This window comes from Littorina saxatilis, linkage group LG12 (assembly GCF_037325665.1).
Source record: "Littorina saxatilis isolate snail1 linkage group LG12, US_GU_Lsax_2.0, whole genome shotgun sequence".
Taxonomy (NCBI): Eukaryota; Metazoa; Mollusca; class Gastropoda; order Littorinimorpha; family Littorinidae; genus Littorina; species Littorina saxatilis.
The window spans coordinates 31,924,662-31,945,708 of record NC_090256.1 but is presented as its reverse complement, the minus strand read 5'-3'; the positions used below and the strand labels follow the sequence as shown (position 1 = coordinate 31,945,708).

The 21,047-nt window shown below is 40.2% G+C and overlaps 2 protein-coding genes across 2 annotated transcripts; one reads left to right on the top strand and one right to left on the bottom strand.

Moving 5' to 3' along the window:
* The first annotated feature begins 9,779 nt into the window (after positions 1-9,779).
* Positions 9,780-12,353, top strand: LOC138981750 (uncharacterized). The gene is made up of 5 exons (XM_070354826.1): positions 9,780-9,889; positions 10,210-10,383; positions 10,517-10,607; positions 10,877-11,025; positions 11,576-12,353. The coding sequence occupies exons 1-5, from the start codon at positions 9,795-9,797 to the stop codon at positions 11,580-11,582; spliced, it is 516 nt and encodes a 171-aa protein (XP_070210927.1). The 5' UTR covers positions 9,780-9,794; the 3' UTR covers positions 11,583-12,353.
* A 210-nt stretch (positions 12,354-12,563) lies between these two features.
* Positions 12,564-20,901, bottom strand: LOC138981749 (uncharacterized). Its single transcript, XM_070354825.1, has 19 exons — positions 20,388-20,901; positions 20,123-20,194; positions 19,849-19,977; positions 19,667-19,738; positions 19,395-19,523; positions 19,134-19,190; positions 18,844-18,888; positions 18,508-18,543; positions 18,127-18,249; positions 17,612-17,915; positions 17,099-17,305; positions 16,446-16,521; positions 16,028-16,051; positions 15,522-15,746; positions 15,081-15,151; positions 14,843-14,947; positions 14,481-14,692; positions 13,948-14,112; positions 12,564-13,745 (listed from the first exon to the last, which is right to left on the bottom strand). Exons 1-19 carry the CDS (start codon positions 20,708-20,710, stop codon positions 13,496-13,498), a joined length of 2,625 nt encoding a protein of 874 aa, XP_070210926.1. The 5' UTR covers positions 20,711-20,901; the 3' UTR covers positions 12,564-13,495.
* Positions 20,902-21,047: the final 146 nt, after the last annotated feature.

The window sequence follows — 21,047 nt, the reverse complement described above, 5'->3', positions numbered from 1 at the left end:
GTCAACGTACAATCTGATTTTCAAACATAAGAGCCTCTCATTTGCTGATTGTCTCCCCTCTCCTGGCACAGCGCTCTCTCTCTCTCTCTCTCTCTCTCTCTCTCTCTCTGCATAACAGATATGGTTCCGTTTTATACTTTTTCACTATTCTTTGATAAAAATTTAACTTTGGTGAACTTCTTATTTGACCTTTCCAGAATTGTATATATTGTATATATTGGAGTTCTAATTTTTGACATGTGACATATTTTAACCTTTTTTTCCACACATGATCTAATCCAATGACTTGTAACAATTGTTTTACAAATAATATCCATGGATATGTTTCACTGCCTATGGTGTACATAAGATTATACACTTTACTCACACACACACAAACACACACATCATATTGGGGAAGGGCCCCTAATATGGACCACTTTTTGTTTATTGCTGATAACTAGCTTGTTTCAGTCTTGCGAAGAAGTTTTATTTTTTGGTTGGTAGTCCTTCTCTCTTAATTGAACAGTTAGGCCTAATTAGAGTGAAATAGCTTTGATAGACCTTCAGCAAAAATTAAATACAGAAAAAATCACAAATGGTCCATATTAGGAGCCTGTGCGCCCAATATGGACCAGTGAAGCGGCCTTCGCGAATCACTGTAAAAAGCCCCCTATACTTCAAAATAACATGATACAACTTAGTGTGCAAGTCAGACTAATTCAAATATGCTTTAGATTTAGCTGTTTCGGGTTGATGAGAGCATTATTTGAAGCACACCAGGAAACTGAAGAAGCTTATCAAAAACAGAGTGAAAATAAGTAAAATTATCAACTTCCACACAAAAAAGACTATTTGTTATATTTTTTTGAAATCTCGAGGGCTAGTTATAGGTTATTTTCAGCAAGCTTCTTAATGAATTAATAAAAATTGCCTTTAGTTTTTATTTTCTTCGATTTGTTGAAGGTGGTCCATATTAGGGGACTCACACATACTTTGAGGTTTTGCTATTATTTTTTGTTTGCAGTAGAAACTCGGGGTACACACTGTTAAAATGTAACAAATACTGCCTTAGCTGTCATATATAGCCATTTTTGTGTTATGAAAGCTTTGGCTGTGGACAGAAACGAGTCCGTTTTAGGCGGCACATTTAGAGTGAACGCTGCCAAAAGTGAAAAAAAGCGAAAAAGCCTAACGGTTTTGAGGTTTGTGTTTCTGCAACTGTTTTGACATGTGCAACTCATCCAGAGAGGGTGAATAAAGCGAATGAAATTGTTTTGAGCGCTCTAGCGCCGTTAGTTTGTCAGAACAGGAGGTGGTCCATATTAGGAGCCGGTCCATATTAGGAGCCTTTCCCCTATATATACCCGGCGGCACACACTGACATTGACACACACACACACACACACACACACACACACACACGCACACTGACTGACTCCCCAGCAAGTTCACTAACTTAAAAAACTGACTCCGCTGTCAACTTCAAAACCAGTCAGTGTCAGTGAGAATGCTAAACAAACAAAAAATCATTAAAGAGTAGGCCAGTTTCACATTCATGATTCGGCCGACCCGTGTATATACTGATGCAAAATTTTAAGGCTGTATGAAAACAAATCCCGGCCCGAAAAACGGCCACCTGTAGGCCCTATCGTCTGTCATTCAATCTGCAATAATAGGCCTACTGACACTGAAGGTTTGTCAGTGTTCAAGAATAATGTGCAACAGTATTTTACAGAAACAATTTCATTCAGTCTTTCAATCAGTTCTGTAGGTCGTAACACTTTTTTTTTGTTAAAGGCTTTAATTCTTTCACCAAGTGCATCAGTACTTTTGGTATTAATTCAAAAATGTTGACCGTGTAGCAAATTCTTTTCATTGGATATTAAAGATGAGCCCCCAGTGTTCAGACCACTCCATCCACTGACCACTGAGTCAGCTTTAACGGACATTATGGATAATAAGTACACAATGCAAACACTAGAGAAAAAATTGCTGACGGTCAGTCATTATTAGGTCTATTCTTACATTTCAAAACTTATTGGAAACAAAATAATACTTCATTCACATGCATCTGTCAATATAATTGCCTGAATTAAAAAAAACAATGCCGAGGAAAAAAAACATTGTGACATGGGCTGATTATTGCGTACCGGAAAAGCCCACAATTGTATTCCCTTCAAAGATACATTGCCTTTTTAAAAGTCGCAGTGCGAGTGCTGCTCATCACCACTCGATCTGTGCCTGCAGGCTTTTACACGGGAAACATATGTACGATTAACCCTTCACCTGGACACATCATGTGCTAACAAAAGTCAACAGCCTGGCTGCTTTTTTTGGAGAGTGTGAATTTTTGTGTTGCATTAATGTTGTAAATGGCACATTTGTTCATCAGCTAAATTATTTGAGAGGCAAAACAACAAACAAGGCTCTGTGCAGAACTAATGCAACCATGTTGTTGATTTTTGTGTGTATATTATCAAGTGAAAGAATGCCCTTTTATTTCAAGTGTAAGACTTCACTGAAGGGCGGGGAAGACTGACGAGCGTGTACTCGGCGGGACGGACAGTACCTTGTCAGGGTATATAGTAGAACTACTTCTTTTAACCTAAGGCACTAATTCAATACCGCTACTGCGATTAAAAGATAATTTCATTACATCATAGTTTGGCAATTGTACAGCTGAGAGTCCATTCTATTCCGCAAAGGGATAAAATGAACCAAAAACGGTCTCTATTATCTCCCCAAGAGCTAAACAGTTCGCCGGTTTGGAAACAGTGAAACGATATCCCCAAACACACACCAGAATACCTCGATCCGGGCTTGGGCTTTTACATGGGATAACACCTCCGGCTTCCACATGGACACAAACTAAAAATCTACTAAATGTACACACAAAAAGTCTGCTTTTTGTGCAGAGTGGACTTTTTTTCTGATGAATTTCCATTTTTGCCAGGCTGTTTATGATTTTGTGTCTGTGCCCCACTGGAAGGGTGCTTTTATCACACGTCAGTAACAGCCCCCGACAATTCAGTCTTTTCTTGTGTTTATGACGCCTACACTCCACGGACAAACTGACCCGCCGTTTGGCAATATCACCACGACTGGCCCACGGTCAGTAACCCGGCAGTCTATTACACTTCGTAAGCATTATGCTTATGACTTTCATTACTTTTGTTGGAGAGCGAACACTGAGAAAAACGGCTCTTTTTACCGCATTTAGTCAATTTTGACTAAATGTATTTTGGTCCACTGGGAATCGAAACGAGGTGATGGGACAGCAAAGCATTAACGAGCTCAGAGCGCTGTGACACGAACATTCCTGCTCTTTCTGACTCAGCCTATCTGCCTGTATAATTATATGAAGTCTCTGTTTTTCTGTATGTCTGCCTCTCTCTTTGAGTCTCAGAGTTTCATCATATAAAAACTCCCAGTTTTGACAACACATTCAAATTGTGTTCAAACAAGTATGTTCAGTAAATTCCGACTACTGTACAATGGCGTAAGAATTCGTGTAAAGCCTGTAATGTGTAAATAGTTCTGTGAATTATGTTTTTCTGCTTTTTTTTAAATGTTGTTTTTGTTGGAATGTCCTTGTATATATGTGATTAGAGAAGCCCCTCTCTGGGCGAGGGCTGGTTGATAAAATACAATTTAAAAAAGCTATTTTGTATTGCGGCTTATGCCACAACCTGCGTGAAATAAAAATGCGATCAAACAGATAGGCAGAGAGACAGAGAGACAGAGAAAGACACAGAGATATCAAATAAAATAAAAGCACATTTTACTTCACGCAGGCTGTTGCATAAGCAATACAAACGAGCTTTTTTTATTTTATTTTCTCTCTCATTCTCTCCCTCTCCCTCTCTCTCTCTCTCTCGCACACACTGACACACACACACACACACACACACACACACACACACACACACACACACACACACACACAAGTCTCTCGAGGTATTACAGAGAAAGAGAGAGAGAGAGAGAGAGAGAGAGAGAGAGAGAGAGAGAGAGAGAGAGGGGGAGAGAGAGAGAGAAAGAGAGAGAGAAAGAGAGAGAGACGGAGAGAGAGGGGGAGAGAGAGGGGGAGAGAGAGAGAGAGAGAGAAAGAGAGAGAGAGAGAGAGAGAGAGAGAGAGAGAGAGAGAGAGAGAGAGAGAGAGAGAGAGAATGAATGAATGAATGAAAAGAAAAAAGAAAATAAGAGACAAACGAAGAACACAATTTGGATTAAGAGAGAAAAGAAGAGACACAGAAAACAATAAGTACTATTGTACTGGTGTTTGTGTGGGTGTGTGTTGTGTGTTGTGCGTGTGTGTGTGTGTGTGTGTGAGTGTGTGTGTGTGTGTGTCAGTGTGTGTGCCACGGTGTGTGTGAGTGTGTGTGTGTGTGTGTGTGTGTGTGTGTGATTGTGTGTGTGTGTGCGTGTGTGTGTGTCACGGTGTGTTTTTGTACTGTTTTGAATATTCATATTTCTTAGCGAAATAGTTCAGCCATGCGGTATTGCAGTCATTCTAGCTTGAAGTTGGTGGAGATGTTGATGAAGTCCACGTTGCCTTGTAACCGGCGGATTTCACTCCTGTACACCTGATCTTATTTTCTAATGACTGAATAGTCACTGTGCGACAAACAAACAAAGAAACGCGCCACGTGTGGAAATGCTTTTGAGAGTGATTTTTCACGACTTTTTAAAATGTTAAAAGTCCAAAATGGATCACATATCTTTAAAAAACAAACAAAAAACAAAAAAAACACGTTTGTGGAAAATATTACATGTATTGGTTATTTTGGAAGAGGTTGCCGTAGTTGTTATGTTTTACATATTTATTAAATGCACAAAATGATCAGGGAATCAAGAAATGAGATGAAGCAACCAGCGAGTGGTATCTTTTTGAAATGCTCCCAAAACTGTTAAAGATCATATTTGTTCATCAGACAAAGACAGTCATGTATTAACATTTAATGTTATACATATGATTACAGGTGGAAGACGACGATTTAATGTAACCAACTAAAGGCAGACACCAACATTGGCCTTTCACTGTTTCTAATACGATTGAATTTTATACACAGAATAACCTCAACATTGCCCAACAAAATGACTTGTCAGTGACGCTATCTGTTGGTATGCCTACCCCCCCCCCCCCCCCCCCCTTATTGATGGCCGCAGGAGCGGTCATCTATTGGAATACATTCGGAGACTGAGGTGACATGTCTCGTTTTGTTACCGTTCTCACGAGATCAGTTACAGTCGTTTCTCTCTCTCTCTCTCTCTCTCTCTCTCTCTCTCTCTCTCTCTCTCTCTCTCTCTCTCTCTCTCTCTCTGTCTCTGTCTCTCTCTCTCTCTCTCTCTCTCTCTCTCTGTATGTCTTTGTCTATGTCTCCCTCTGAGTCAGTCTCTCCGCTTCTGTCTTTCTATGTCTGTCTCTGTCTATGTGTATGTCTCTCGCTCTCGCTCTCGCTCTCTCTCATCCGACTCAGTCCTGGCACACAGGTCAAAGCAGAGGTTAACTTGAGTGCACGTGTACCTAGCAGGAGGGGGGTGATTCGGGTCAGAAGTGGGGTAAAGCACTTTGGTCTTCAGTCTTTGGGTTATAGCTTTCAGTGGAGAAGATGCCAACATGAAATTGCACTATGCTCTACTATTTATTGTCCTTGTCTATCGGACACGAAGAAGGGAAGCTACAATCGCCCCAGGCCATATATACTCTTTGTTTCCTGAGCCGGCCTGGACCATTGAGACGGTTACCTCATAGATCTGTTCATTCTTCAGTTTGTCGGTGTCAAAAGTTATACCCCCATTCCACACAACCGTTCTTTGTCCCGTTCCCGTACCAACCAAGGAATGCTGCCACAACAATGGAACGCTGCGCAAACGGCCGTTTTTTGGCATCTTTCAGCAGCGTCTGACCATAGTGGCACCCGTCCTTGGTCAGTAAGGGAACGGGACCTAGAACGGATGTGTGGAATGCGGGTATGACAACTCAGTGTGTGAGAGCGCTACCGTTGCGTTACCGTTGTTTTGAGTTCCTTTAACGATCCAAGCGTTCCGTTACCGATGCAGCCCAAACTCAGCCGTCCCTACCGACCCTACCGTTCAAAGCAGTTCCGTTAACGATCAGTTACGTTCATTGCGGTTCTGTCCCGATCCCTCCCGTGCCCGCACCGTTCCTTGGTGATGGTCGGTACGGGAACGGGACCTAGAACGGTTGTGTGGAAAGGGGGTAAAAGACTCGACCACTTGGCTTATGGTGGAGACAGCTGGAAGATCTCTTGGATATAATTGAAGAAGAGTAGTCTTCCTTTTAGAAAATGTGTACTCTGCCTTGCAGATTAGAAATTGGTGTTGTCGGGGCTGGGTTAAGGGAGTGGAGGGTAAGGGGGTGGGGGGTGGGTAAGCGAGGGGTAAGAGAGACGAAAGAGAAAACTGGACAGGGAAAAGTCACTGCCTGAAGTATTCAATAAAGCCACACACAAAAAAAAAGAAATTACCACATATGCAGGTTTTCAATTCATATTTTTGCAAAGTATCTGCACAAGCATGTGTGCCTCTGTGAGTATGTTCGTGGCTGCTTTCATGGGGTGCCTGTATTCTCAGGAATTTGAGGATTTCTTTTATCTCTCTTTTTCTGACACCGTTGATTTAACGTCATTTTTACAGGACAGTTTTTTTCCTTTCAGTTATAAGTTGTAGTAGTTTGACCTTATTGTTTTAGGACAAGTAGAGCTCGTTCACCAGTAGCAAAGACTCACTCAGTCCGTCAGTGTGCCTGAGTGTGTGTGTGTGTGTGTGTGGGGGGGGGGGCTCTCCCGTGACCGGCCACCTGCAATGTACGGACAGGTTTGCACTGGCCCAAGGGTGTTCGTTCATGAGAGGGACTGTTGTAACAGCAAAACTAGTGTGAAACATAAGTAGGTACCTATCACTCTTCTTTGCATGTTTTTGTGCCTACGGATTTTCAAATACTCTTCAAGACATGTAACCCAAATTCAACATGTGCCCGTACAATACCGCTTCTTTTATGAAAACATTGCTTCGGCCATGTTGATTTTAATCAACCAATTTTCTTGATTTGTACTTTAAATGAGAAACACAGGTGTTGGCCGGGTCATTATTATTATTTCAAAAGACAGCCACATGCATGACCATGCAGTAAGAGGCATTTTATATTCGAAACAATGGCCTTCCTAACATATAATTATGTACATTTTGAATTAAAACTGATGGGACACGCACGACTGAATAGTGTACATGTAAAAAAAAAAAACTAGATGATTACCCGGTTCGCCGGGTACCGGCTTCGCCGGGAAGAAGTAGAGCCGAATACCAGGCTGCGCCTGAGACCCGGCTTTGCCGAAGGAAAGGAGATAAACGCGCAAAACACTGGAGACCTTCTAAAAATAGTAAGGTGCAGTGACCTTCTAAAAATAGTAACGTAGTAACGGGAATGTGGATTGACGCCACACGGAGGAAGGAGATAATCGCGGCTGAAAACACTGGAGAAGATAAGGAAGAGTTACTGGTAGTGGATCCCGACCAAAAAAAACAAAATCGGTTCAGCGCGCACAGCGCTGCGCGCTGAGAGCACGTGTTGAAATATCTCATCGATGAGGTTGTGTCCGGGGTGTAGCTGAATACGGTGTCCAAATTTGAAAAAGATCCACCGAGAACTTTGGCCGTGCATCGCGAACAGACAGACAGACAGACACTAGTCGTATACTGTATATATATAGATGCAAAACAAAATATGGTACAGATCTAATTGCTACGTTTATGTCGGTTTCAATCGCGTCACGGTTTAAAAATTAGTATAGAAAGCAACCAATGCAGAACTTCTAATAACAGTACGTCGGTATCTATTGCAAGCCTTAGAAACCTTGATTTTGTTTGTTTGCTTTTACAGTAACGCCTTGGATTCTTTTCCGAGCTTCACAATTTTAATTTCCTCTGTTTAGAGCAAGCATTAATTACAAGCAAACTGCTTGTTATACGTACCTGAAGAAGAGAGATGCATATGTCGACGAATGTCAATTGGACTCAGCCTTTATTCGAAAATCATTCTCAAGGGTTTCACTTGAAGGCACGGTACGCCTCCCGTAAACCATCACAGATACTGTCTGAAGGCTTTTACACACAGTACAAACACCCTTTCGTTTAAACACTCACCGCTTGAGAACATCCTAGGTGCCCTACGTAAAGAGCGAGCAATTTTCAAAGAATTAATTTTGCGGATTGTCTGATCAGACAATCGGAAAATCTAAATAATAAATTGACAGCTTGTGACACAAATATTCTTAAAGTAACACATGTGGCTGTAGCTCAATAATTAATTCATTTTGGTCACTTGTACAAATAATCTCATAAACGTCCTTTAAAGTTGATAGAAGGAGGATTGGCTACAGTATTCGAACACAGAAAAAAATTGTTGGTACGATATTTTCGAGAAAAAGAATTCGTAGGCCTAAACATTATTCAACAAGGCCTTTGGCGTAATCGTCACCGGAAGTCAAGGGAACTCCCTACTTCCGCCACTACTGCCGCTATCAATTGACAAGTACAACATCACTATGTCGTCGCCATCGGTAAGTTTCAAAGGCCGTGCAATAACTTTTCGCCCCTAACTTAAGTCTATTTAGATTTGGGATCCAAAAGTGTTCTACATTATCAAGAAGAAGAAGAACTGGAAGCAATCTGTCGACATGAGAGTGACAGAGTGAGAGTCATTCATGTCACTACCGCAAAAACCGCCCCACTCGCATTTTCTGAGTTTGACGGTAAGAGTAAGCATACTCGTAGATCTTGATAATTATAAAGGGTAACAGCCTTCATGAACTTTGGAGCATAGGCTGTATGCCTCTTAGCTTCTTTTTGCTTTCGATGGGTTGCTTCTAGATCTGTCGTAATCCCTGTAGCACTACATCAATCATTCAATGTACTTGTGGACTTTTGCTCAGAACATGTAAACAGCATAAAGTACTCGGTTGGTTTTTAATTTTCTATTATTCCTTGGTCATCACTTGTTTGATGGATGATGCCCTCCTTCCCTCTTTGCTCCCTCTAGAATCATGTGCAAAGAATGTGACAGAAGAAGACTTTGACTGTCTAGCAGTCCTAACCTAAGTATTTCTCTCATAACCCCACCCATACCCCCAGGTGTGTTCTCATATACATTAGTTTGATGAGAAAATTTGCTAGTAAAAACTGGTTTGGCACTCACAGATGACAAAAAGAGTGGAGAGCTTACCAGATGTATTTCTACATGCTGAAGATACAACTAATTTATTATTGTTGATTTCAGACAAGCCGGAGTGATCATGAAACAGACTCACCTGCACCCCACAGAGGGAGAGGAAGGAGGAGAGGAAGGGGAGGGGGAAGAGGAGGTGGTCAGCCTCAAGAACAAGATCAGGTGTGTTTTCATGTCCATTACTTTGAGAACATTTGCTATTTTGGCTCTAATAGATGAGACTGAAGAGCTTACAATTAATTATATGAAAATTAGTTCTACATGCTGAAGATACAACTATTTTATTATTGTTGATTTCAGACAAGCCGGAGTGATCATGAAACAGACTCACCTGCACCCCACAGAGGGAGAGGAAGGAGGAGAGGAAGGGGAGGGGGAAGAGGAGGTGGTCAGCCTCAAGAACAAGATCAGGTGTGTTTTCATGTCCATTAGTTTGAGAACATTTGCTATTTTGGCTCTAATAGATGAGACTGAAGAGCTTACAATTAATTATATGAAAATTAGTTCTACATGCTGAAGATACAACTATTTTATTATTGTTGATTTCAGACAAGCCGGAGTGATCATGAAACAGACTCGCCTGCACCCCACAGAGGGAGAGGGAGGAGGAGAGGAAGGGGAGGGGGAAGAGGAGGTGGTCAGCCTCAAGAACAAGATCAGGTGTGTTTTCATGTGTACATTACAGTGAAATCTGTGGTATCCATACTGGTCTTATCCAAATACCCTGTGATATACAACTGGGGAATTACCCAAATACGTATTACTTAGTCTGAATCTGACCTGTGGTATCCAACTACCTGTGGTATCCAACTCTTTTTGTCTGGGCCCCTTCGTTGTTGGATACCACAGGTTTCGCTATAGTTTGAGGAGAAAATGTGCTAGTTTGGCACACATAGATGAGAGAATTGGAGAAGTTACCATTAGATGTAAATTAGTTCTTCATGTTGAAGACACAAATGTTTTATTAATGCTGTTTTCAGACATGTTCCACAAGTAACGAAAGAGGAGGAGACAGGGGGAGAGGAAGGAGGAGAGGAGGACGAGGGGCGACAGCACAGCAGCGGGGCTCTTCAAGTGGCAGGGGGAGAGGTGGTCGAGGGAGGTGGGATGTGGCCGGCATCCCCACTGCGCAGCAGCACAGGAATAACTTGCAGGTGTGTTTTTAATTAATTTGACATTATTATGAGGAGATATGAATAGCAAAGTCTTTCGCATGTATACACAGATAATGATAACAGCACACATGTTTCATTTTAAAACATGTTTGTTGTCTTTACATTATTACAGACTCAGATCCAACAGCTGGATATTGCACAACTGCGACAACTGGCCCTCGACCTGGCTGTTGCACAACCAGGTCTTGTTTTTGACATGCTTGGTAAGTAACTTCTGCTTTATGGTGTTCTGATATAAGTTTGCTCTTGTCATTATTGTGGTATTTTGTGTGAGCTCTCTATGTAGTATTTTGTTTCTGCATTCTGCTGAAAGTATTTTTTCAATGGTTTTGTTGTTGTTGTATACAAAAAACAAAACAAAAAAAATATATTTACATCCATGGTGCATTATTGATTTTTTTTACTTTGACATTGGTAATCATAAAATATGTATCATAAATTAAGAAATAAAAATGCTTTCTGTTGAAAACAGCCGATCAGTCGTCTGTGCCAACACCTGCACCATCACCAGACCATGCAGCCTGGCCGGACTGGTGTGTGTGCCGACATTGTCGGCACATGCCCACACCTGCAGAACGGATCTGCTGCCAGCGCCGCACTCAGTGCATATCAAGAATGCCTGTACGTATGCCCATTTTTTATATAAAAAAGTATTTATTAAAAAAATATTTACATGAAAAAAAAGATAAACACAGTCATGGTCAGATTGTGTACTTGTGCAGGGTAATATAGTTGTATGTAATGATATACAGTGGAACCTGCTAGTACTCATACTATAGTGGACTCTATTATTGTGATTTTCCACTTATAATGAAGAGGGTTTTTTTCCCCCTTGGGTTCTCTCTGTTAGACAAAAATCTAAACTGTAATAGCAAATTTCTTTTAGTGAACGACTTTCCTCTTCCCTTGAAGTTCACATTGGTATGTAGTCCTTGGAGTCCAATTATTATTATTTATTTATTTTTGTATTTCTTATTTTTGTATTTGAAAAAAAATGAAATTTGGATATTTACAACGCGCTTTATCTTTGCTGTGTAGGAAACTAAAAGCGCGGCAAAGGTCGCACTTTACCAGGCGCCCCACTCAAGGCCCAACAGGGATTCGAACCCGGGTCAATGTGATGTGTTGTTACTTTGATGATTACAATTATTATTTCTTTTTTCTTTTGCAGGAGATGAACATCATTTTACATCCGTTCGTGCTACACCTGAGCAGGAGGCAGCGGGTGGACATTTTGGTGTTTGCGGAAGAGGGAGGCGAAGCCGCCTCCAATCGCCATGCTGCCTATCGCCAGTTTGTTTTCTGGCAGCATGGTCGTTTGGGGGCTGGTAACAGGAGGGCTATCCCTTCATGTTGTGTGTGGGCCATTCGGGATACTTACCCCAGTCCCAACAATGTTTATACAGGATACATTCCAGCGCGCTTGCAGTAGATGGGGTAATTGCTCTTGAATACCGACACACAACATGGAGGGATATTTTTCGTCTGTCTCTTCCTCAAGCACCAAAATGTCCTGAGGACTTGGACATGTTTGACTTTTAGTTTTCAAATTTTTAATTGCCTCTCTGTATGGTTGTAACAGCTGTTTGATTGTTTCCATGGGTTTTTGCACACATTACTTTTTGAGTGCAAGAAAAATATTACAGAAACATTTTGTCTTGAAAATGAGAATGTTATTTTGGTTGACTAGAAAATTATGTTAAAATGGTTTCTTCAGCTGAGCTGTTTGTTTTGTACAAGTTTGTGTTCATTTACTTTGTATGTACTAGTATGACTCCACAAGTTAATTTTAATAAATGTATATTTGACCAACAACAAAACAAGTTCATGTGCCAGCAGTGACACAATGTCATATCATGTAAATTATGCTGTCAGATTTTGAAATTGTGTAATTCTGAATACAGAATCTGAATCACTTCCACTTTTTGTAATGGGTTCAGAAAAAGAAACATGATGTTATTGTTTTTAAATTTATATCACACAACAAACACACAATAGTCTTTAGTCATTTTCAAAGTGGTGTACATCCCTTTATCTGCAGACAACAAACAGTTTCTGTCTTTGTTTTTTGTTTTTTTCTTTTCTTTCAGCAGACATACTGTTGCACAATTACCACACCACAACGCACTCATAAAAACAAATGAACAGACAGACAAATATCAAGTATCGTTACCACCATTATTCTCATATTGTTTCCAGGTAAACATGTACAAAAGCCAACTAAACAGATATGCTAAGTCACGCTTGCAGCCACACATAATAAGAATATACTAACACATGTTGTACAAACCCTCAGTCTCTCTCGCACACACATTAGTATCATGAATAAACAATTATTGTACACAAGCAATATTTTCAACTAAACAAGAAAAGAAAAAAAAAACATGATCACCATGTCACAACCACTCCCTCAGTCCCTGCATTGAGAGGTGGGTTGTCGCTGACATTCCTTTAATTATAATGGGAGGTACATTTTCAGCCGAACATTCCAACATGCTCAATTATAATATGTGTTGCAATGTGAGTTTCTTGTGCCTGCAGCCATTCTATGCCGCCTGAATCTAGCCTGTGAAGCAAAATGTAGTCTAAGGCAATTGATATCAATTTGAAGTGAAAATCATACAACACAGTCTCAACTAAAATGATACAGCTTTGGAAACTATTGATAAATGCTTTTCTTGCAAATTTAGTCTGCCAATGTATAATCACAAAGTTATTACTATTTTTCAAAGTTATTATTAAAATCATTATTCGCCAATGTATACAAGAGCCTCCCATCTATATTGGTGAAATAGCGCAATTTAGGGTCCATGATAAGGCAGCAGATTAAATTAAAAAACTAAACACAGCCATGCCATAGAACTATGCGGGTCTATGCATTTTTACTGGTTACCCACACATACAAACATTGCTGTCTTGAAAAGGGCCTTTCAAAAGTCCACTGGTGTCATATTGTTGTACCTCTCCACATGTCAAAAACAACTGTAACAGAACCGCAGACAAAAAGGGAGGTAATAATTATCCCACTTGACACTCTTTCCTTATGTTCTGCCTCCTTTTGGGCTACTACCAGCTCAACTGCTACCGTCATTCAGGTAAAACGAGATTTTTTCTGTGCAACAAGTTCACTAGTTGGAGGTGGGGAGGTTGCTGCCAGGTGTGTTGACAGTCTCCTTGGGTCCTCTTGTGCCAGAGGTTTTTTCCTGTGCAGTGGCAACGGGTCTTGTAGTCTCATCTCCATGATTCGCAGCTTCAGGGCTGGAATGTGGTGGTAGGTCTTTGGGACCTTCACAGGGAATACCGACCAGCGGCCGGTTTTCTTATTGAAGCATCTGTGATACCTATCAACATAGAACAAGAACAATTATGACTAAAATGCTTGACACTAACCCTTGTAATGGCCTTGAATGTCATAATATAACTAAACATGCCAAGGACATGATCATACATCTAGAACTTGAAGCCTGAATTTACATGTTTGGCCTGTGAAAAAAACAAACAACAAAAACATTGCATTGAGTGTGTTTCAATACATGTACTTACTTCTTTCTGCCATCCTTTGAAGTCGCCAAGGGTCGACCAGCATGAGTGTTGTGGTCCATGGCTGCCAACAGAATCCTGGCTTCATAAACCGGAGGTGTGTACGCAAACCTTTTGCCCGCATACATCAACAAATGTTGGTGAAACACCTCCAGGGGGCATGTGCTCCTGTATGTAAAAAGAAAGTATTATATATAATGGTAGAAGTGAACACGCTTATCATTAAATATTTTACAGTGATGTTCTGCTGATACTGTAGCGATAGGTTTTCTTGTTTATTTACCTCACTGTATGATATAAATCAACCCTGTTACAGCGAAATTCTTATATTCACTATAACAGAGTTCCACTGTATAATGTTGGCCAGCACACATCAGTATGAGCACTACAACTCCTGATTTTTACATCGAGTATTAGTAATTACAAAACCACACAAACAAGTTCATACTTGTTGCACCCACATAATCTCCTTTCATGCACACTGTAAACAGTTCCCTGATTTCTCCCTCAATAGTGAGTAATAATAATCTTCTAACCTGTTTGTGATGACCAACTCTGCTTTCTGGATCAGAGTCTGGTCTAAGACCACAGAGGCGAGCTGTTTCACTAGGGCACGGTCTTCCTGAGGATCAAGCCAGGCCCTCCCATCCTCCCTTTCCCCGCCCAGGTCTTCATGGTCGCAGCACCAGGCACCAGCATCCCAAGAATGTATGTTGCAAACATGTTGCAAAACTCCTCGCCACATACCCTGGAATGGAACAGACACATTCAGAAAACTATACATGCCTGATTTTTTTCAAACTATTGAAATTAGTGCATAATTGTGATTGACGTGCTATTATTATTTGTAAATGAAACCGTACAAATAACCAAACAAGACAATGACCAAACAGGTTACCATGAACTTTGTCTTGGTGTCAGCCTTCTGGCAGCAGAACCAAAAGTGGTTCACTATCGAAGGGATCCACTTTTGCAGCTTGCGACCTTTACTGCCTGCAGCAATCTAAGAAGAAAATGCAAATGTAAAATGTAAAGATACACACACAAACAAACCAAAGAAAACATGAGAAAACCAATAAAGCATTCACAATATTTCAAAATTGTATCAAACTATAACACAATTACAACATACGTACCTTGGCTAGCTTCTTGCCAATATTTTTGGCAACATGCCACACATCAAGGGAATGTTTTTTTCCGATCGCCTCTTTTTGACAAAACAAAGAACAAAATATATTCATTTGCAATATCAAATATTTGGTGCATACATTTTTAAAATGTTTGCTAAAATGACCAGCCCAAATTAAATGAAAAGGGCTTAGCAATGCACACATAATACAATGAACAACAGCTGCTAAAGAGACAATAATGGTGACACACTCTAAACTGTATCCCCAAAGTGGGCAAGAGGTATATTATCTTGAAATTAAGCATTCTAACTCACTGCACTGTCCATCCAGATGGGACTGATGTATGTATAGATAATAAATGTTGCATAATAAATTACCGCTAACATATAATTGACTGTTAATCACACACACACACACAAAGGGGGGAAAAGAGGAAACAGAACATACTCATATCTGCAGCTATTCCCACATGGGCATCAGTGACGACCTCATCAACAGTGGTGTCCACCCGTTCACCTTCAAGCACTACCTCATCCAGTGCCCTCTTAAATCCAACCCTTTCCATGTTCGTGGATTTTCGCTGTGTTTCCCGTTTGTCCACACACTGGACAGAGAGAATCTTTGTGGTCTCAGCCTCCATAAGAGTGTAGCTGCAGTACTGTGCGCAATGACCTATTTGAAAATTCAATGCACCATTAAAAAGTAACCATTTATGATGAAACCTGCAAACAATATTCTCTGACCGGACATCAAAATTGCAAGGCTTTTCTAAGCTCAGTTGTTTGTTAACATGGTTACGAGAACACAGGCAAGCCAATTACTCAAGCGCCTAGACTATATCATTCTACATGATGGTAAATAGCACATTCTAATATTCCAATGACTATGTAAAATTGGGGACATGGTATATATTGGGTCATTGAATAATGCAGGTCTGCAATAATCGTACTGACCTGGTGAATCATTGCGTCCATCTCCTGCACACACACACACACAAAAATGGAATGACATAACAAAATAAATGTTCAATAAAAAGTGCTCTGCCGTCACTTGACAACAGGAAGTCAATTTCAGTGGGTTACATGAAAATGTAACTTTTTCTTTCAGTCTATTTCTCAAAAGCAAGCACGCCTTGATACAATGTCCAAAATTGAATATTATGTCCTGCATCACATCATGTTTTGCTTTTGAGAAATAAAATAGAAAATATAAAGTTGATTTTAGACATTCATTTCAATATTATTGTGGGGTTGGGGGGGTGGGGGGTGGGGTTGGGTTAAGTCTACAGCATTGGATACATTATATTTCTGAAATGGCACAACAGTGACAAAGGGGTCAAACATAAATCACAAAAGAACAACAAACACTCACCCAGAACAACCAAATTTTGCTCTGCCAATGAGTCGAAGATGGCTCGTTGGTGGTCCTTCCATGTGTCCTTCACAGCCTTTATGATAAATGGAAAACAAAGTTATATATCTATATTCTTGTGAGTTGGGACAGTCACTGAGGGACACACAAAGCAAGAATTTTGCCTCACAGACTAGACTATGTCAACTGTTCTAGACAACAACAAAAAATGCCATACTTGTTACAAAACATCTGAATACATAACGAGAATGGGTTGCTTTTAGTTTCTAAACATCATTTGTAACTAGGGTGGCCGGTTGGTTCTGTGGTGAACACGATTCCCCAGGGATACAGCAACCCGGGTTCAAATCCCCGTTGGGCCGTGAGTAGGGCGCCTGTATAGTGCAACCTTTGCCGCGCTTTGAGTTTGCTAGAGATAAAGATAGAGATCAATAATAATAATAATAATAATAATGGACATTTATATAGCGCGTTTCTAGACAATCTACTCATAGCGCTTTACAATATTTAAACAGGTAAAAACAAACATGCATAGATATTAACACAAACTGGCAGGCAAACATAAACAACACAACTATCAATATCCAAATTCCATTTTCTTTCCATTTTATACACACACATTATAAATTATTTTTTAACTGTTTTTTAATTACCTGCACCACATAATGTTTCTGGACAGCCTGGTGGAAGGTAGCACCAGGAAAGGGCAGGTTCAGCACCTTCGCCCACAACGCCAGCTTGGCATAATTATTTCCACTTAGGAGGATACATGTGCTGACTAGAAAATCACCACAGTGAATTTTGTTGGGCAGGGTGGGCTGGGCACACCATGTGTGGCTCACATGGCCTTTCACACATTCCTGAAATTCACAGATCAGATTTGAAAAAAACAAAAATGCAAATGACTTTATAAAAATTCAATGTGTCACTGTCAGTAGGATTACTAGGAACATATACATGTACAAACATAATGAGTTGATGAAGCCTAAGTGCATTCTGAAATCTGAACCATCATGCCACATTTAGTGCTGTTAGACTTAGTAGTGTCCAAGATAAATTCAACATTTTAGTTTTTAACGAATGAACGGCCAGACGGACAGATGAACCAGGTGAGTACATAGACTGACTTTTGCTTCGCATGTGAGTAAAAAATAAAATGTTCTCACCCATCTGAGGTACAGTGCTGAGCCTGTGAAGCCCTCCTTCACGGCAGGAACATGCTCACACCCAGCAGTGGAGCATTTCCTGATGCTCACAGCAGCCAGTGCCTTTAGTTGGTGGACAAATGCTAGGCACAGTGTGCTGTTGCAAATGTCCTGGCACTGGTCTGCTGTGGCTATCCTGGTGATGCCTGGTCCTAACTCCACCTCCTCCGCAGTGTCAGCATCACCTGTCTCTTCGTCCTCCTGCTGGCCGTACGCCACCTCCTCAAAGGCCACCTCGTCTGCCTCCTTGGCATACTTTTCATCCCTGACACATAGGAATAAATAAAAAATAATAATAACATTCAGTGTGCAATACAGTCTGATGTAGATTAGACTTCCCTAGAAGAATGAAACCATTTTAATCATTTTACAACATAAATGTATAAATTCATGTATACATTACATACAAATGAAATAGATTAGAATTTGTTTTATTCTTACAAAAGCAACACATTAATAAGAAATGCAAAACATACACATCCATGGTGAGAAAAAAACTGGCGTCTTGAGATTCCAGCTCGATATCATCGACATCAAAGTCGCTGTCATCACCATCTAAATCACCATCACAGGTTAAATCACTGAATTCAACAGTGATGCTGCACAAGAGAGACATTGAAAACAAAGTTAGCATCACTCAAAATAATAATGTAAGTTGTCAACTGACAAACAAGAAAAAATGTGCCTGCAGTGCCAATCTATAATACTACTACATGTATCTCCGAAAACATAAAAAATCATCAAATGACCTTTATTATCAGAATATTCTCATTGTTTGTGTGTGTGTCTTGTTTTTCATCATTATTATTTTCACATGGTTCTTTACAAATTAGCTTTTTTAATAATACTACACTTACTTGAGAGGGTTGACAAAGGAGCGGTCAATGTTCTGCCTGTAAACATAAAAATGGTAATTATAATGTATTAAAACATGCAAACAAGAACTAGATGTACTGGGTAAATCAAAACACCCCTCAACAGTATCCAGTTTCTGTTGACATTACATTTCATTATCTTGAAAAAACAAGAAGTAATAATTGGTATAACTAAACCAGCAACCAACTCAACAATCAACAATAGTAGACACTAATGACTGCCGTCATTGTAAACTGAGGTAACCGGCTGGTGTTGATCTCTGGCCGACAGTTTGCCAACTCAACTCAAATGCAGATAACAAACAATGACAAGCTTACCGTTTTGACCTCATCCCTTTCCCTTCTTTGGCAGGCTGATCAGTCCTATAATTGAAAAAAAAAGTTATTTATAAATATGATTTGACTATTTAACACACCTTGAATCAATCGATAATGTGAACCCACTGGCACTTGTGGAGACGATTTAAAGTTTAGCATTTAGAACTTTGTAAATAGATAGCGGTTTTTGATTTAAACAAGACAGTTATTTGTGCAAGGGAGACAATATACAACCGGTGTAACCAGCCAACCAAAATCAACACTGCACCATGTTCAGTAAATGCACTCACTTTTCAATCTCAAGTTCTGGCTCCTCCTCGAATGGCTCCACACCTGATAAAGGTGTACTGAAAAATGTCAAACAATCAACTCTGACCATCACCTGATTAAAATGTGTTTAAATGCATGAAACTAGCAAACTGACAAACTGAACAAAATCTGAAACCAATCTTCCCAACATTTCTTTTTTAAGTTTTTGTGAACCCCATTTACTGTCAATAAACGGTCTATGAGTATGAGTATCAATTTACAAAGTACATATATATATTTACCACGGCTTGGACGAACTAGGGACAGAGGAGAGGTCGGGGGTGGTGCTGACTTTCGCTTGCTGCAGGAGCTGCCCTGGGGTGGAAGTTTTCTGCGGAGGCTGTTTAGCAAAGTCTGGTCTCTGCACAGCTCTGTTGAATAAGAACAAAAACAAAATCCATGCACTTTGAAATAAATTCGGTTCCTACATTCACTACACCCAGCTGAGCAAATTGGTAAATGTATCAGAGCTCTGTGTAAAGCTGACTTTCACAATGTATCAATTGACACTGACCTGCTTTCAATATCCCAAGTAGAACATCCTGGTTGAGGGTCAGTCAATGCGGCCTCTTGAATCTGTTGATAGCTAAAAGTAAAACATAAAAATAAGTCAGAAGTCAATACAGCGCTAATTGACTGAAAAAAAAAATGAAACGAATGTTCATCTATAATTATCAGTTTACAAAATACATTTACCACGGCTTGGACGAACTAGGGACAGAGGAGAGGTCGGGGGTGGTGCTGACTTTTGCTTGCTGCAGGAGCTGCCCTGGGGTGGAAGTTTTCTGCGGAGGCTGTTTAGCAAAGTCTGGTCTCTGCACAGCTCTGTTGAATAAGAACAAAAACAAAATCCATGCACTTTGAAATAAATTCGGTTCCTACATTCACTACACCCAGCTGAGCAAATTGGTAAATGTACATCAGAGCTCTGTGTGAAGCTGACTTTCACAATGTATCAATTGACACTGACCTGCTTTCAATATCCCAAGTAGAACATCCTGGTTGAGGGTCAGTCAATGCGGCCTCTTGAGTTCGTTCGTACCTAAAACAGAAAAAGAAGTACAGTAGTCAAGAAAGCACTGATTGACTGGAAACAACACTTTGGTTTTGAAACGAATGTTCGTCACACTGTCACTGTAAATTATTATTTGAAAACATGGTACTCAAAGAGAAAACAAAACAAGCAAATGACAAGAACAAAGGAGGAATTTGAATTGAATTTAAACGATACTTACGCGTCCATGAGGATTCTAGAAAGTTCCGTGTCTGCTTTTGATCTGTTGTGAGGTTTCAACAAATGAGGTGTCTTGGCAAACACCTGTCCTCGGAGGGCCCCCCATCGTTCGAATTGGCTGGTCAAACAAACTTTCAATTTCTCCCTCAGCTTTTTCTTTTTTTTCTTGGCCGAAGCCGTGCTTGCAACTCTGGCAACAGGCACAGCAGGTGGTGTAGGAGGCAAACATACTTTTGGAGGCATAGATCGAAGACGATCTTTCACATCTTGAGAAGCCATCTTTGTTTGTAGGGGAAATCCGTTTCCGGTAAATGTTCTAAACATAGAATCGCCTCGCTATACACTGTCACGTGACTGTTCTAAAAATATCACGGCGAAGGGTATGGGTTTATTTCGAAACTATCTTCAATTATTGATTTCTGACAAACTACAAAGATTTGAATAGCCCCAGTTGGTAGAACACCTAATTTTTATACGCTGCAACAGCTGAAAAAGCCTTAAACCTATGGGTTGAGCTCAATGGGAGTCTTTAAATCATAATGATCAGATAATGAATATGATTGCTTGCTTCAAAGATGTATTCTTTAAGTAAAACTTCATTATCATGTGTTAATGTCTAATTTCTGAGTGATCATTGAACAGACACCCTTCTTTCTTTTCT